At 31.8% G+C, this 18,922-nt stretch overlaps 1 protein-coding gene across 1 annotated transcript; it reads left to right on the top strand.

The window, feature by feature from the left end:
• The first annotated feature begins 14,115 nt into the window (after positions 1–14,115).
• Positions 14,116–18,166, top strand: LOC145114074 (protein FAR1-RELATED SEQUENCE 5-like). Its single transcript, XM_079050084.1, has 7 exons — positions 14,116–14,215; positions 15,125–15,941; positions 16,011–16,206; positions 16,518–16,628; positions 17,336–17,926; positions 18,043–18,050; positions 18,154–18,166. Exons 1-7 carry the CDS (start codon positions 14,116–14,118, stop codon positions 18,164–18,166), a joined length of 1,836 nt encoding a protein of 611 aa, XP_078906210.1.
• Positions 18,167–18,922: the final 756 nt, after the last annotated feature.

Below are 18,922 nucleotides of genomic sequence, written 5' to 3'. Positions count from 1 at the left end.
CAAGAAGCATAACCTTTGGGAAATGGACGTCTCAAGTGAGTATACCATTAGATCTGGAACCATGGAGGGCTTTTATGGCATAAAGGTGCAAAATTTATGGCTAGTGAAGCCCCGTGCAAGCTATAGGATGTCATTTTGGCCTTTTAAGCTCCAAAAGGCCATGCATGAAGAGAAATGTGGAAGCTTTACGTGTTCATGTAGTATTTAGGGTCTAGATCTCAGTGTATATGCCTTAGTATGGAGTATTGATGGCTTGTGGACCAAGATCTAGGTTCTAAAGAATTAGGGTTATAGCTAGATTCATCAAGTAAGGGTATTAACGGGTAAAGTTGGAAACTTTACCCTTAAAAGGACAATTCCAGTGTATAGGTGGAGTATAGGGCTTAGATCTGAAGATTAGGGGCTTAATCTATTAAGATGGCTTAACAGGCTGAAGAACTCGTCGAGTCCATTGAGGAACTCGACGAGTTGGGACGAAGTGTCCCGATTCTGTTAAAGGAAAAAACTAGACGATTTCAAGGATGACTCGACGAGTTGACTGGAGAATTCCTGATTCTGTAGATAGGAGGAACTCGACGAGTTGTGAAAGAACTCGTCGAGTTGGATCGCGATTTCAGGGTTTATGATACATGGAACTCGACGAGTTGATGGACCAACTCGGCGAATTGAGTCAACCCAGGATGTTGACTATGACCTTGACTTTAACTTTAACAAAGGTTAACCCGTGAAGGGGATTTGAGTATGGGATGTTATCTAAGAGATTTTTCTGTATAGGGTGTGAGTAGAGCCGGTTGCGGAGCATGGACTTTCAGCTATTCACGACATTGATGTGAGTTTCCTTCAGTAGGAACGGGACTACGTCACCAAGGCCAGCCCGTATACATGATATGATTAGTATCTGAGTGTGGGCGGGGCCCGTATCTCATAGATAGATGATATGGTACAGATTTATATGCTTAGTTATACTTGTTGTATGTGTGATACATGTATGTATTTTCATGACTAGCTGAGTGTGGGCGGGGCCCGTATCTCATAGTAGCCGAGTGTGTGCGGGGCTCGTATCTCATAGTACCTGAGTGTGGGCGGGGCCCGTATCTCATAGTAGCTGAGTGTGGATGGGGCCCGTATCTTATAGTAGTTGAGTGTGGGCGGGGCCCGTATCTCATTGAGTGTGGGCGGGGCCCGTATCTACTATTTGCATGTTATGTGTATGGTATGCGGTAGTTTGGGGAGACTCACTAAGCTTCGTGCTTGCAGTTTTCAGTTTTGGTTTCAAGTACTTCCGGTAGCAAGGGGAAGAGCTCGGGATGACTGTAGTGCACACACCATTTGTTTATAGTCTGGGATGTTTACTCTGATATTTTGACAGATGTTTTTATATGAGATACTATTACTTATGTTTTCATGGAATGATTTTGATAACTATGGTTTTATTTATTAATTAAAAATGAAATTTTTGGTCATGATTTTTGGGATGTTACAAATCTGATAACTATAAATCGTCTAATATAATTATTTAATGTTGTTTTTTATGTGTTTTTTTTGTTTTTATCATTCACTTATATGTTAGTGTTTGTTCTTTTATTCAGTTCTAAGAGGTTTTATGGTTTTATGTGTTTTACGTTTACATCATTTGTTTATATGACAATGCTTCTTCATTTATTGCGTAAATAATTATATTTTTTTTGTATAACTATTTCTGAAAAAATAAACCAAAGAAAAACTATTCAATCTAATATATATATATATATATATATATATATATATATATATATATATATATATATATTGTTTTAATTTGTTTATTCGAAAAAAACATAAAAAAAAATCATTATATAATTTAAACAAACAAAATATCAAAAAAAACATCAAATAATATATTCAAATAAAACGTCAATAATATTAAAAGATATTTAAACCACAAAAAAATAAAGCAAAAATTAAATAATAATAATATAATTTTATATAATTTAGATAATTGATTTAAAAAAATAAAAATAACTTATAAATAATCTATATTTATTCTATCAAAATAAAGATCAAATAAAATCTATAATAATAATAATAATAATAATAATAATAATAATATGTTAAAAAAAGTAAAAAGAAAGAAAGAGTAAATTTGTCTTTTTATGTGGAGCAAAGACATGAAGTGCAGTATTCACAAACCACAGAGATGTAACCTATCATATTTTAAACTTAGGGACCAAAACTCATAATTCGATCATTGAGACCATTTCTGTAATTTACTTAGTTTTTTTAAAAACTAAGAAAAGATATAGCCAAAGGGTATAAAGTCTCCTATCCTTCTTTGTTAAACAGACTAAGATGCTGTTTGATTTTTGTCTGCAGATCTGTTTGGCATCTTCTATCTGCACGACGCAGACCACGCGCAAATATGGACCAGAGTCTTCAAACATCTTCAGACATCTTCTAGTCTAAAAAAACACATATATCTTTGCTTTTTTTTTTAACTTAGATTTATTTCAACTTTATCTGTTATAAACAATTTTTAATAAAAAAATTACAATACAAAAAGAAAAAAAGATTTGACGACACAATCATGATATTTGTGACAAACTTATAAATAAATATTTAGTCTTTATAAATCTTTTATTTATTTTTTTAATGAAGTTTAATTAGATTTTAGTTTATTCTAACAGTCTGCAAATGTTAAAAAACAAACAGTCTTTTTCTTTCGGACTACAGACGTTTGGTCCATCTCTTTTACTGTAGAGGTTTGCAGATATGTTCCGCAGACTGCAGACATTTTACTTTAGAAAAAACAATCAACACCTAAATATAATTGATTGTTTTATGAAAACTTTCATTAATTTATTTTCAAGTTATCGTTCTTTTATGTTTAATTATATTATCGTAGATAAAACCATCATATTACTATATAAATTAAGAGTTAATATTTAAGTCGAAATTAACTATTCAAAAATATATTAAACACACATGATTTAATATTGATTTTAATTATTTTTACATATTTTAAAGCTTTTAATAATCTCTTTTATACTTTAATATACTAAATATATTATTTAATTCTCTTCCACAATTCAAAAATATAATTCATCAATTTCTATTTTTTTATTAGAAAACTATTAAAATTACCGAATAAAATATGTAAGTAAGCATGCAAGGCAAAAGAAACCTCACGAGGCCATAATAATGGTAGAGGTAGTGGAAGTGGAGGAGAGGGACACTAGTGGTGTTGATATGCAATATTCATATATTCATATATATTTAATTTTATATTCACATATAAATATTAAATCTTTGCGTTGTGTTGGTTTGATTAAGTGTTTTTGCAGCAATGAATAAACTTATGATACAAATTTATTTTCGTATTTTGAACTTTTATTTTTCAAATATATATATATATATATATATATATATATATATATATATATATATATATATATATATATATATATATATATATATATATATATATATATAGGGTGAGATCCGTTGAGAATTCATAGTTTCCTGAGAACCCAAAAACTAAAAGTGGAGCGTTAGATCAAAATTAATTCATTAAGGGCATGATCGTCATCTTATCAAACTCATTTAATGTTTAATTATTGTGTTATTGGAAACATTTGAAAAAAAATGTCTAAAATTTAACATAATAAATCAAAATTTTGGATTTTTTTTTAAATAATAATTTTTGATTTTTTTTTAAAAAATGCAGATTTTTTATTTTTTTTAAAAAACATAATTTTTTAAAAAAGGTGAAAAAATATTTTTTTTGTTAAAAACTACAATTTTTTCTAAAACAGTAAATTATAATAAAAAAAACTGGAATATTTTAAAAAACTATAATTTTTTAACCAAAAAAAACTAGAATATTATAAAAAAAATTTGGAATATTTCAAGTGCATATATGCATATTTCCTATACTATAATATTCGCTAGTAACAAAAAACCCATTATTTACTAATCTATAATACAATAGTACAAGTATTTTTTTCGATAGAAAATAAAATTTTAAAAACAAAAAACGTTGCACGCTTTCTAAGTTTTTTTTTTCATTTCTTCTTGTCAAGATTTCCATACTTTCTTCAATTTATCATTTTTCATCTCCTCAATATTTTCCATAAATTCTTCCAATATCTACAAGAAAATTTTAAAAAAATTGATTAATGCAAGAACACTTACAAAAATGCATATGTATATATCATGTAAGATTCACATGTGACTATATCATGTGAGATTCACATGTTATTGTATCTTTTAATATTGAAATGTGAAATTCATAAGAAAAATTTTAAGAATAATTAACGAAGAACAATCACACAAAATGTATGAGTGCATATAGCCGTAATTCGTATGTGATTAAATGTGAATCACATAAAATTCATATATGATTCACTTATGATTTACATGTGAATTACATGTGATGCGTATGTAAATTACTTGTGATTTACATGTGAATCACATGTAATTCATATGTGATATTTACATGTAAATCACATATAATTCATATGTGATTCACTTGTGATTTACATGTGAATTACATGTGATTTACATGTGACAGGTAATTCATATATGATTCACATGTGAATTACATGTGATTCATATGTGAATTACTTGTGATTTACATGTGAATCATATGTAATTCATATGTGATATTTACATGTGAATCACATATAATTCATATGTGATTCACTTGTGATTTACATGTGAATTACATGTAAATCACATGTAATTAATATTTGATTCACTTGTGATTTACATGTGATTCATATGTGAATTATTTGTGATTTACATGTGAATCACATGTAATTCATATGTTATATTTACATGTTAATCACATATAATTCATATATGATTTACTTGTGATTTACATGTGATTCATATGTCAATTACTTATGATTTACATGTGAATTACATGTAATTCATACGTGATATTTACATGTGAGTTCTCAAACGTTCCACCTTTGAGATTTACATGTGAATCACATGTGACTTACTTGTGATTCATAATAATTCAAAAAAGATGTAGATTCGAGAAACATAAAAATCCTTTATGTATATATTAAGTAGCAACAAAATTATAAAGAGACAATGAATATTATGTTACCACTGAAAGGTGTCTCCGATGCTTTCTCATAATTTCAAGCCCAAAAATTTTCCTAACAAAACAACAGGAAATATTAACTACATGTATTAAACATAGGAAATAAAATAAAATGATGCTAACAAGTCTTATTGCGCATCTTAAATTTCCACCAAAATCAACCTAACATATAATAATCAAAAAGCAACCAAACATATAATAATCAAAAAGATGACAGAGATAATGAATTAGGAACCAATGAAGTTTTATATACCACAATATCTTCCTCTTTTTTTTCTCAACATCGACAAGTAATTGCAAGTAAATGTTTAAAAAACATACTATATGGATTATACTAGTATATAGTTATTGGGTGAAATTGCCGTGAAGAATTAAATATAAATTTAAAAAGTGCAGTTTTGAAATTTCTAAAATCACAATTATATGATCTAAAAAGCAAGTACATAATATAAAGTATTATAAACAAATAGATTTTAAAAGTTGATTATAACAGTAGATAGATTTTCGACGAAATTATGTAGAAGAAATAGTTTGCAGAACAGAAGACTAGATTAAATTTTTTAATAGTGTTGATCAAAAATGGCAATTTTGTAAATAAAAGCAATTAATATGGTATCTATTCTTTCATGGAAGTTGAGAAATCTAACTTATATTAAAATAAGAAAATGGAAATATATATAAATTATGAAGGTATCTAGCTTTTCTGCCATTAAGTTACATGAATAGCATTATTACTGAATACAATAGACTTGCAAAAAAAGATTAAAATTCATGATGATAAACTCATAATGCAAGTATGCAAAAACTACTAAATACAAAACAAATTGCATTATACCTTCTACACCTTCAAAGCACTGAGAGGAAAAACTATTTGTAAGATTATTAGCAATATTTTGCATTGTGCATTCCAAACGCCCACCTGGAACACTGCCCATAGAAAAGAATTTAAATATTTTCATGATGTTATTGGTTAAAAGAGATTAATGTTTATATAATGTAAGCAGAAACATACCCATGCTGGATTCCATAGTGGTCTATGAAGTTGATAGTTTTCTTTACATTCAACACCATTCCTGGTAAACTCGACTCATCTTTACTTTATCCAATAAGCTCTGCAGCATTCAAATCCAGATAAAGAATATTTGTATTTGCTGGGAACTCTGTCTGCAAACTTAACAAATCACCATGGTTAATCAGAGAACATAAAAATAATCATAACTAACAGAAGGGTTCATGTAGTACCTATTGGAAGAAAGGGATCCATCAACAATTCCAAATTTGTCAAACTCAGTGTACTCAATACATGACACACCTTATGTCCAAATCAATAAACACAACTCCATTCATCAACTGTAGTTGAAACCACAAGTGGTGAAGTTGAAAAAAACAGATGAGACATAGAGCACGAAGAATCAAGAAGTGGTTAACATGATGCTGAGTAAGTTTCGTGATCTGAATCTTGAAGGGGACATCGAATATGTTCCTGAGGATCAAAAGGATGAGATGATCTTGATTTTAATGCATCAAATTAAAGATCTTGAGAGACAAGTGAAGGAAAGGAAACTAGAAAAATAAATCACAATTACTCAATAACACATACGAAAATAATATGTGAAGTAAATCCAGACAACAATAAACAAAAATTACGTTAATCTTACCGGAACAGTAGACACAAATCGATGGATGAAGGTGAAATCGAACCGAGAGACGATCCTACAATTTCAGTTACATAATCGCGATGCTAGGTTGAATCGATTCCAGATTTATGAAATCTGATTTTGGGAAAAAAAAAACTTGATGAATCTCCAACGACGTTGATATCATATACACAATGGCTTAATAATCGACAATGGCAGAGGAAGCCATGGATTCAGAGGTCGACTCATTGATTCCAGAAGGCGATGCTTGATTTTGGGGAAGCAATCGACGGTGTCGAATTTTGGTGAACAATATTCGACTGGAAGAGAGATAGTCAATTGTTGATTAATCGTACCTTCTTCACGTTGATGATTCGCTTCAATGAAGCCTAGATCGATCGAAGATTAGGAAGCGGATCGTCGGAGACGGTATGAGAGTGAAAGAGAGAGAGAGAGAGAGAGAGAGAGAGAGAGACGTGATGATGGGGAGAGAAAGGATTTGGTTTCACCTGAACGACACATATTGAATTTGATTTAGGGCTGTAAATTATGTTACCCAAAATGCCCCTAGTTCATTTTAGTTTGATACCCCTATGTCATATTTTTTTTAAGTATTTAGAAAATTGTCATAAATCATCTTGACCTTCTATTATTTTGATCTAATGGCTCGTATTTGGTACTCGGGTTTTCGGGAAACTATGAGTTCTCAAATGATCATTCCTCTCTCTCTCTCTCTCTCTATATATATATATATGCGTAGGTTATTCTATTCTAATTAATTATTGTGTGGATGTAGGGATGAATGTAGACCAATGATTTTAGTTGTTTTAAATAATGATTTACCTATCTTTAAATTAGGAGACACATGTTTAAATTCGGAAACACATGTTTAATTAATGAAAATTTCGGATTTTAAGGGATATTGATTCTTTTAATTTTGAATTCTGATTTTTTTTAATTAATTCATTTTTAATTCTAATATAATTTTTAATTTTATTTGATTTTATTCTTTTAGAATGCAATTCTGTTAGAACAATATTCTATGAAATTGCTGGAATATATTCTGATAGAGTATATATTTTGATTGAAATAACTTCTTGTAGAAAAACAACATTCTTGAACCTTCAGTTGAAATATAACATGATCCTTATATATTCAAACATTGTACTGCAAATATAGATTCATACATATTCTTACAGAATAATAGTTTAAATAACATTCTTAAATATACAATTATTGAACAAATATATTTGATTACTAAAATTAATTAATAGATAATATTAAAATTTTACCTTATTTAATTAATTCTAAAACTATCTTGGCTAAATTAAAGCGATTAATTAAATATTTATTTAATTACTAAAATTAAATAATAGATAACATTAAAAATTTACTTTATTTAGGTTTTGAAATGATTGGCTCACATTGATTCTTACATCCACACAATAATTAGTTAGAATACTTGAACCTAGCTATATATATATATATATATATATATATATATATATATATATATATATATATATATATATATATATATATATATATATATATATATATATATATATAGGTAGATGTTCATTTGAGACCACCTATATTTTGTGAGACATGGGGACCAAATCTTAGTCTTTGATCAAATTTGATCTTGTGGCTCATAAAAAAAGGGATTAATACTAATTAATCTAACTGATTAGTTAACTAGGGGTAGATTAGTCACTAGGTTAAATTTAAGATGATCAGATATCGGGTTAGCTTAATTTTCACGTCATCAAGAAATCATCTCATTTGTTCCGGTTTTCTACCAATTTATTCGATGAATCAACATTCCTTGTTCTTCAATTCAATTTGATCGATATTCTATCTCCAATCTTATATTCTTTCAACCGATAATCGATTTGATTTGGACATTGATCGAACGATGCTAAATCATAGCTTTTAAATTCGCGATTTTTATGTTTTTCGAGTTCATGTTCTTGATTCTTCTACATCTGCAATTGATAATCTGAGTGATTGATGTTTATGTTCATGTATCAATATTAGCAATTCATTAGACGATTTTGATCAATTTTAACTTTGTGATCATCGATTTCGGTAGAGGTTCAAGTGTTCAACGATTTCTGCTAATCTTCATCTTCAACAATTGTTTACGATCATTCAAGCTGTGAATTTTACTCAACATCATGAAATCGTCAATTGATCAAGGTTTGAGTTTTCATCGATTTCACTGTTACTTGCATATAACATATTCAATTTTTAACCTAGTTCATGAATTGAATCATCATGCTATTATCGATTTCTCCAATTTTATATTTGTATGATTTGTGATTTCAGCAATCAAACATCATCTGTTGTTGAGACATCCAATTCAGAAATCAAACATCACTTGTTGTTGAATTTGTTTGACCTAGAAAACAATTTAATCTATAATATGTTATTTGACAATGCATCATCTATTTCATTGTTTGATTTTTAACTTTCATTCAATCATTATGTTTTTTAGCAATATGTCATCTGTTTTCTTTTGATTAACATCATCTATTTGCTTTTCATTAACATCATCTTAGTGATAAGTTCATGAGACTGCATGTTATTCTTATAGAATATTGTACATACATTTATATATCAATAATGATAACAGTTATGGATGACTTGGATATGCATGACATCGAAAACAATCATCTCGATGAAGAAAATCATCAGTTCGGTTCTAATGATTCAGAGATTCTTCATAACAAGAAAAATCATTCGGAAACCCAAGGTAATTTTCTTAAATTTTACTTTATATCATGATTTGATCAATTGATCAAGGTTTGAGTTTTCATTGCTTTCATTGTTAGTTGTATATAACATATTCAATTTTTAACCTAGTAACAATTATGGATGATTTAGATATGAATGACATCGGAAATGATCATTACGACGAAGAAAATCATCAATTCAGTTCTGGTGATTTAGAGATTCTGCATAATGATGAAAATCAATCGAAAATCCAAGGTAATTCTGTTACTGATATCGGTCACTACTAGAAAAATAGCCTTTTACGACGCGCAATGGGTGTCGTAAAACGCTCAGACGACGCACAAATGCGTGTCAAGGAAGGCCCTGTCATAACGACAGACGACACGCTTTTGCGCGTCGTCTATTTACGACGCGCATTTACGACATGCATTTACGACGCGCAGTTATGACATGCAATGTGTATCAAGGAAGGCCCTGTCATAAAGGAAGACGACACGCATTTGTGTGTCGTAACCTTACGACGTGCGTGTTTATGACACGCAATGCGTATCAAGGAAGCCCCTGTCATAAATGAAGATGACACACATTTGCGTGTCATAAACTTCAGTAACTATTTGCGATATGCATTTACGACGCGTCTTTACGATACTCATTTACCAATAATACAAAAATATGTAAACAAATCAAAACAATCAATTTCATCCAATAACATCATGTCAAAAAATTGTAATACATTGATATTAAGGGGATCTAATTGTACATTGTTATTAAGAGGTTTTCCCTAACTATATAACCTAATAGTACATTGCGTATCAAGGGACACCTTCTACAAACTAAAAAGATATAATTAATAGATGAATCAAACAAGGAATGTTAGTTGCAAATACTTGTGCCAAATATGAGTGGTCAAATGAGGGAAAAGTGAACATCTGCAAGCTTTTTACACTCTGCAAAGATTAAAAAAAACCAGAGGTTATAATTTTACAACAGCATAGATTCACAAACTATGCAGAAAACAAGAAATCAAGACTGAGCAAATCCTCACCATGAAAATAAAATTGCTCAAAGCTGTTTAGCATGTCACAATAGCAACATATATGTTACGGGATACACAATGGATTTGTCACCCTTTTTACTTAATGGGGACAATAAGTGTTTAACCTTTAAACGTGGCGATGATCTCAATGAAGTATGAACTCAGGTTCTTTTTCATTTTTCATCTCCATTTTGCACTTCCATGCCATAAAGACATGAAAGCAGAAAATTAGCAAATATTAAGAACTTGTGTGAAGTATTAAGAACTTTAGATAACATCTTAATAAATAAAAGAATACCTTGGCACATGGCTGATCACTAATCTGTAGATGTCCCTAAAAAAACTCGAGTTTCTTTGAGCAGCTCTAAGAAAGTATCCTTCAACCAATTTCTGCAATTTTAAGGCAATAATGAATTATGTACAATTAAAGGGTGTGATCTGACAAAGTATAGGAGACAAAGGGAGTTGTTGCCAATACCCACCTCATCATCATACCTCAAAACTTGAATGAGTTGGGGCATGAAAAATGTTACTTTGGAAGGAGGGTAAGATTCCAATACCTTGAGAATATAAGCCATGACACGTGAATGACCTTTGTATGCTGGAGTAAAGAACTCTAAAGCCATTGTAATAGAACACGCAGCCCAGTTACAGAAATATGGTAAAGCCTTAGGTATGCTATGAATTGAGTTAACTTACCAGCATGAATATGTATGTTAATTAGGGGTGAGCAGTGAAACAGGGTACCCGCTTTCGAAACCGGAACAGTATAGGATCCGCCGGTTCCGGAACCGGAACCGCCTTAAGTGGTTCCGGTTCCAGTTCCTAAAGTTGTGGAACCTCCTTAAGCGGTTCCGGTTCCGGTTTCTATCTTTTTGGAACGGGTACCCGCCGGGTACCCGTCAGAACCGGTATATATATATATATATATATATATATATATATATATATATATATATATATATATATATATATATATATATATATATAATCTCAATAAAGGATGAATAACTGATTCTTGGCTACATTTTAGTATTGGACGTTGCCATATATTAAATTCTCAAAGCTCTGTTTTAATTTGCTTTCTCAATTGCATGAAACATTGAAACCCATGTTAACCCTTTATATCATATAAAAAGTAAATAACAGATTGTAGTTGAAATTTGGATATTTAAAATCAGAAATCAAATTTACGTTATATTTATGTCTCCTCTATTTAGAAGTTTGAAAACAGTTACCTATGTATATTATCAGTTCGTAAATTATATTACCTCAAACTCCTTCCTATTTTTGTTTGTAAAGTAAATTATCAGTCGTCAATGTTTATAAATTTTAATAGTGTGTTTATTTATTCACGCTGTAGCAACTAATTTATCTACCTTTAATGAGAGTATAGTAAAAAATCAAATAACAACCGGGACAACACATGATCAAAGAAAGGGTATTTATGTAATTTCGCCTTCGCCAAAAACAAAATCAGAAAAAAGAAAAAAGAAAAACACACCAAGAATCTAAATTCTAAAACAATAACTCAACAAAATCATCTACTTACTTGGAAAACAACACCAAAAGAGCCAATTACAATCACATGCTCAGCTATGTAACTAACAGTCTGGGACAACACATGATCAAAGAAAGGGTATTTATGTAATTTGATCCATTGCCATGAAAAAGGCTAATTCTTGAAAATTCATTACTGCAAACCTGTTTAGACTGACCATTACAACCACCTACTGTTGTTCTTATAACATGCCCGGCTTCAGAACCCACACCATGTACTATCTCTGGTTCACTTTCTTGCAATATAAATCCAACATGAACAGATTATCAATAACAACTGATGATATATAAGAATTTTATGAAAGATATATAAGAAAAGTTATGATAAGGGAAAAGGAACTTGCACTCACTCTTTCATCATCATGTTCTACCTTGTCCGTGAGTCGCATCTCAAGCATCTCTCTCCCTAGCCAGTCAACTGAACTAGATGAATAATTCAAGCCGGTAACAACTCTGGAACTGCCAACTCCGCCATGTCCAAGGTTGGCAGAAGCCATTTAACACCTGATGAATAGCACAAAGATGGCAACGACTGTTTCTTTAGTAACTTCCAGATAATATTAGAGGGGAAATATCACTCCAACAAAGCTCCAAATGCAAAATCAATAACAAACTAGGCCCAAAAATCCTTCAAAACAGCTCTAGGGGCAAAAATGTCATAAAATGGCAAGAGACAGCAGGGTGCCATGTATGAACTGCAAAATAAACACATAATCTTTGAAGCTAGCACCTGGACAGGATATCCATAAATAGAAAAACCATAACAGGTAAGTAACAATCCCAAGGGTATAATGGACCAAACTCGAAATAAGTTTATATTTATCCCTGACATGACGTTGAAGTTTTCAACCTCGAGTGTCAATACCAAGCATATCCCTGGAACTTGTGTTGTTGGATTGATGTATATCAGGAGCTGTAAAAACAGGAACCAAAAAAACATGTGATTACATACCTAGAGAAAAGATAAAAATGCACGCTATCACAGACCCAACTAGCACTTGAGTATCACAAAGAGAACTCACACCAACAGACTCTAAACCCTTCCCAATTGTGATAGTTACACGCACCAAACACACACACACACACCCACCAAGATACACTTCATCTGACCCCCCTCCCCCCGTCCCACACCCACCCACCCACCTATAGACCTGGAGATTTAAAGACAGATTGAAAAATCCCTATCAAAGCCCACAAGGAAGAAAAAAAAGTAATCAAGTTACACATTACAAGCACCGAAGGTGATTGACCCCAAACTAACTAATCTAATTTGTGCCTTTTTCCCTTATGTTTTATGCAGGAGAATAAACATAACTTACAGAGAAAAATTGATCGATCCTTTTGTATCTGCTTGCACCTTCATTCCCAGCCAAGAACACCTCCAAATGGAGGTGTTGATCATAAGTATTTCAGCTAACCATCAAGGGCAGCAACGACTTCTGTTTCTTTTCTTCTTTCCCATCAATTTCACAACCTCGATTGTACTCCTTCTTCCCTGTCAAATGAAGCAAACCAAACACAATACTTTTATTTTTCGATGTTTTCTTTTCCCAGTAAACTCAAACACCCAAACATCCCAGTATTCATTGATATTGGTCGACACAAACAAACAAAAAAAAAAAAAGAAGAATACGACCTGTGAGGTTCAAGCAAACCGCATCCGTTTACCTTCAATCGCCGAAGACCACCACAGCTTCGTTCTTCTTCTTCCTTCGATCTATCCAAACCCCAGAGGTCCTCCCCTTCGTTCGCAACGACCACTGGAGATGGAGTAGCATCCGACGAGACCAAGAGGCTCCCACTGTTTTCATCGATCAGACCTCCACCCAAACCTTTCCTCCCTCCGTTTATTTCATCGAAATCAGACAAGAACCCGACTCGTTGACCCCGATTTCTACCGATGACGGAGTTTAAGAAGCCAAGGAAGGCTCACCGGGAACCGATAATTACCTCCTCCAGACTAGTTGCCCTGCTCCATCAGACTAGTTACACATTACCGGTCGCTACTTGCCCTGCTCCATCAGACTAGTTGAGTCCCCTCCCTACGTGTAATGTGCTGGCGACAAGGAAGAACAGCCATTGAGACCGCCGGAGCGCCCCCCCTAGCCGCCACAGACAAGAGAAGCGTTGCTGCTTCTCCCTTCTCCTTTGGTCAAATCGATCCCGCACCAGAGGTGCTTCCCCTTTCTTGATTGATTGCCATCATCGAGCCACCATGGTTGCTTGCGTTCCCATCTTCCTTGCTCGACAGATGAACCACGACCACCGGACCAAAACTCCCGCTACCTTCGTCATTCTGATTCCCCTTTTTCGATTTATCTGTGGGGAATCAGAAACAAATGAGAATCAAGATTTGCATTCCTAATATTGAGACTTGAGAGTATAATACTGAATTAGGGCTTTTTCTGACAATTTCAACATTGAGTGGGAGATATGGTGGTTCCAGTGGGTAGAAGTAAGTGAGCCTTGATCGATGTCAACGAACGGGGAAGAATCGGTGGAGGCGGTCGGAGTGCAAGGGAAAGAAACAAGCAACAAGGGAGGCGGAGGAAGACCGGAGAAGATTTTTGTGGTCAAAGAACACACCCAGAGCTAAAGAGGGGAAACAAGGAAGGAAGGAGGGTTTTCTAATTTTTTTGATTTCTTTTTTCCCGCTGCTATTTGCTGAAGAGCGCGTTTGTAAAATTATAAAGCGACATTTCTAGACGACACACCTTTAACATAAGCGCCCTCCGTGTTTTTTTTGTGAGACACTAATTTTAGGGCACACAAAAATGCGCGTCCTAAATTCTTCAAATTTCTAAAGATCTGACATTATTTTTAGGGCACGCCCTTTTGCGTATCATTAATCAGTGCGTGTCGTAAAAAGCGTGTCATTAAAGATTTGTTTTCTAGTAGTGGGTTATTCTTATAGAATGATGTTGGTGATAAGCTCATGTTACTGCATATTATGCTTATAGAATAATGCACATATAACATTGTGGTTTTTTATGATTACAGTCATATGAATGCAAATTATTCTGATTATATGTTAACATGGTGGTATATTCTTTTTTGTAGTTCAAAGTGACAATGTTGCAACACAATATGGCTCTTGCAAACAATTCATTGGAGCTGATGGTTCTTTCTTTTGGATTCCAGAGGTTGAAGCTAGTTGGATACCTCCTATGGGTTCAATATTTAAAGATATCAAAGATGTTATTAAGTGGTATAAAGGATATGCATTAAGATTTGGTTTTGATATTAGAAAATCAACAGAGAGGAAAAAGAGTGGAATCACAACTTCGAAATATTTTATATGCAATAGAGGGGGATTGCCAAACACTTCTACCTTAGACACGGTTAGTGATGATCATAACAAGCAATTGAGAAATAGTAATTGTAAACGCACAAACTGCAAAGCTTTTGTTGCATTCAAAGTTATACCACATTCTTCAGAAGTTTACCTGTGGCGCTTTGAACAACAGCACAACCACAAATCGATCAATCAAGATTGTATGCATCTTTCAAGAGCTAAACGTCAGTTGGATATTGTTGATCAAGCTTTTATACATAAGCTTTCGAGTGCAAAGGTGGGGGCAACTACATCATATAGGCTAATGTGCGTTATAAAAGGAAGATGTGAATTTGTTGGTGAACTAGAGATAGATTGGAAAATTTTTACAAGGGATATAAATTGTCACATCTGGGGCACCGATGCAAATTTGTTGATTACAAAGCTTCAGAATCGTAAAGAGAATGTTACAAATTTTACATACAAATACAGATGTGACAAGAAGCAGTTAAATGCTCTCTTTTGGGCTGATGATACTTCAAAACAAAACTTTGAGTTATTTGGGGACGTTGTTTCGTTTGACGCAACATATCGTACAAACAGGTATTTATTCTAGAATTATAAACATTTTTTAGTTATATATTCTAATGGTCTTTTTTTGTGTTTTTTTAGGTATTGTATGGTATTTGTACCTTTTACTGACATTGATAATCACAAAAGGTGCGTCACTTTTGGAGCTGGTTTGTTGTGTAGAGAAGATATAAATTCCTATATTTGGTTACTTCGGTCATTCTTGAAGTGTTTTGGAAAAGCACCAATCATGGTCGTGACCGATCAAGATCCAGCAATGAAAAAAGCTATTGAGATAGTATTGCCATACACAAAACATAGATTTTGTATGTGGCATATCACAAGTAAACTTCCATTGAAGGTACTAACATTATTGTTATATTCTTATCAATATAAATATGACATTATTGTTCTTTTCTTATCAGAATATTAAATGACATTTTTTTTAATGAGAATAATATATTAAATGAAATGTATTTTTATATTGTATTATATTCTTATCAGAATATTAAATGAAATATTTTTTGTAATTAGGATAATATATTAAATGAAATGCCTTTTTATACTATATTATATTCTAACAGAATAATATATGAATTGTTTTTGAAGTTAAGCTGGGAAACAATGAATGAATCGGATTTTAAGGCGGACTTCAACAGTATAGTATGGGACTCCAAAATTGTTGTGAAAGATTTTGAAATGAGATGCGATGCATTAATGGTAAAATATAAGTTACAAGACAATAAATGATGAAAGATATGTTTGATTTGAGAAGCGGTTGGATTCCAGCCTATTTTAAAGATGTACCGATGTCAGGTCTAATGAAAACAACTTCTCGGTCGGAAAGTGAGAATTCAGCATTCAATAGGGTATCGCATCATGGTTATACGTTAAACAATTTCATGAATGCTTTTGAGTCTGTTATGGAAAGGCGAAGGAATAATCAGATCAAATTTGATTTTGATACATCTACTATAATTTCAATCATCAAAACACCTCTTGAAGATATGGAGAAACATGCATCTATGGTATACACGAGGACTATTTTTCTCATGGTGCAGAGGGAGATTCTTCATTCACTTTTTTCTTGTTCACAGAAGAGTGTTACTTCAGGCGTTTTTTCCGACATATGCATTGTCAAACATAAAAGGACAAATCTATCAAAGAAGAAGGTAGTAGTTGAGAAAAAAAAAAGTTGACATCGATTGTGAATGGAATTTTAACACAAGTGAAGGTGATTTTGAGGTAATGTTGACATTTTATAATTCTAATATTATAATTTTTATTACTAAATTATTGTCTTTAAATTTTTTTTATATTATTCTAATTTTTCTTTTTAGAATATACTTAATATTCTAATACTTTTGAAAAATATTCTAATTTTTCTTTTTTTGAATATACTTAATATCCTAATACTTTTGAAACAGGTTGAATTCAACAGAGAAGTTCTAACGGTGAAATGTTCATGCATGCTTTTTGAGCGGTTTGGAATTTTTTGTAGACACATCTTCTGTATTCTAAAGATTTATGACATACAAGAGATTCCGTTAAGATACATTCTTAAGAGATGGAGAAGAGATATTATCCCCACCACAGTTTTGAAAAGGACGTTTAGATATGGTGATTCGTCTGGAAATGTTGAGAAGGTTGCATACAAAGCTTTTTCCATGCTTGATCAATGCTTGTCTTCATTAAGTAATGATGACAAGAAGTTAGAAGAGTTCATGAAAAAGCTAGAAGTTTTTATGACTGATATTGGTGAAGAAGGTTCAGACGAATCACCGGTTACAAAAGAAGCTCATATTGATAAACTTTACGGAGCTAGTACGAATCCTGAAGTTGTTGATGTTGAAAATCCACCTATGGTGAAGAATAAAGGTTATGGTATAGGAAAACGTTTAAAAAGTGTTTTGGAGAAGGCTACTATTCAAGGTAACAAGCAATCAAAATCATGCAAAACATGTGGGGTTAAATGGCATAATTCAAGGAAATGTTTGACATTGTTGAATAACTCCAAGGTACAAAGTGCATAGTTATGTCTAGAAATATATTTCGATTTTTTTCGTATTTCAATAAAGTACAATAATACCATATAGATAAAAGTTTGAATTTCTTTAGTTTGGACATTTTTCAGATGTTTTGGTTTGTGATGATGTATGAGACATTTGGTTTGTGATGATGTGTCATACATTTGAATACATATTGATTCTTCTAATATTTTCAATCTTTAATTTTTGCATTGAAGTATATACGAATGATTGCAGTATAATGTTTTGTTATCAAATTATTATAATACAAGATTATACATGTAAGAAGGTTATATAGGTATATGCAACATCTAATATTATTCTAATAGAATAATGATGCCATTATACATTATTCTATTAGAAAATTCTAAAAAATTTATGTTTACTATAGAATATTCTACCATGACCATTAAGAAGTGATCATAATACCAACTATACATTAAGCATTAATCACCTAATAAACCATATCAAGTTTCTTACATAATACTAGGCATCATTTTTTTTGTCTAATTTGTTCAAAATAAGATAAATATTACAAAAGGAATTGTTGTTAAGTCACCATAACCACGTTTATAAAATTCCAAACTTCTATCAAATTCTATTTATTACCCATTTCCAATTCATCCATTCTATTGATACCTTCCTCTAACATATTTTTTCTAGTCGCATGATGAAATTTTCCAAATTCGATTGCCTCTTTGATAACTCTCTCCTTGTGGTTGTTGATTTCATGTGTAACAATCTTAACAAAATATAAGGCACATAATTTTACAAATTGCACATCTTGCACATCACTGCCTTTTTCCATTTCCACATTCCACTTTCCTTGCTTTTCTCCATAATATTTTTCCATATGTCTCATTAAAAGTGCTCCATTCTCTGTTGTCAACTTCTTTGTGTTCCAGTCAATTTTCATCATCTTCACTGTTGTTGATCGCAAACCCTTGATTTTATTGACGATAAATGTAGTTTTCTCCAGATATCGTA

This window comes from Lactuca virosa, chromosome 5 (assembly GCF_052849685.1).
Source record: "Lactuca virosa cultivar CGN04683 chromosome 5, Lactuca_virosa_CGN04683_v6, whole genome shotgun sequence".
Taxonomy (NCBI): Eukaryota; Viridiplantae; Streptophyta; class Magnoliopsida; order Asterales; family Asteraceae; genus Lactuca; species Lactuca virosa.
Note: the sequence above shows the minus strand (reverse complement) of the source record. Positions and strands in the feature narration are given on the sequence as shown.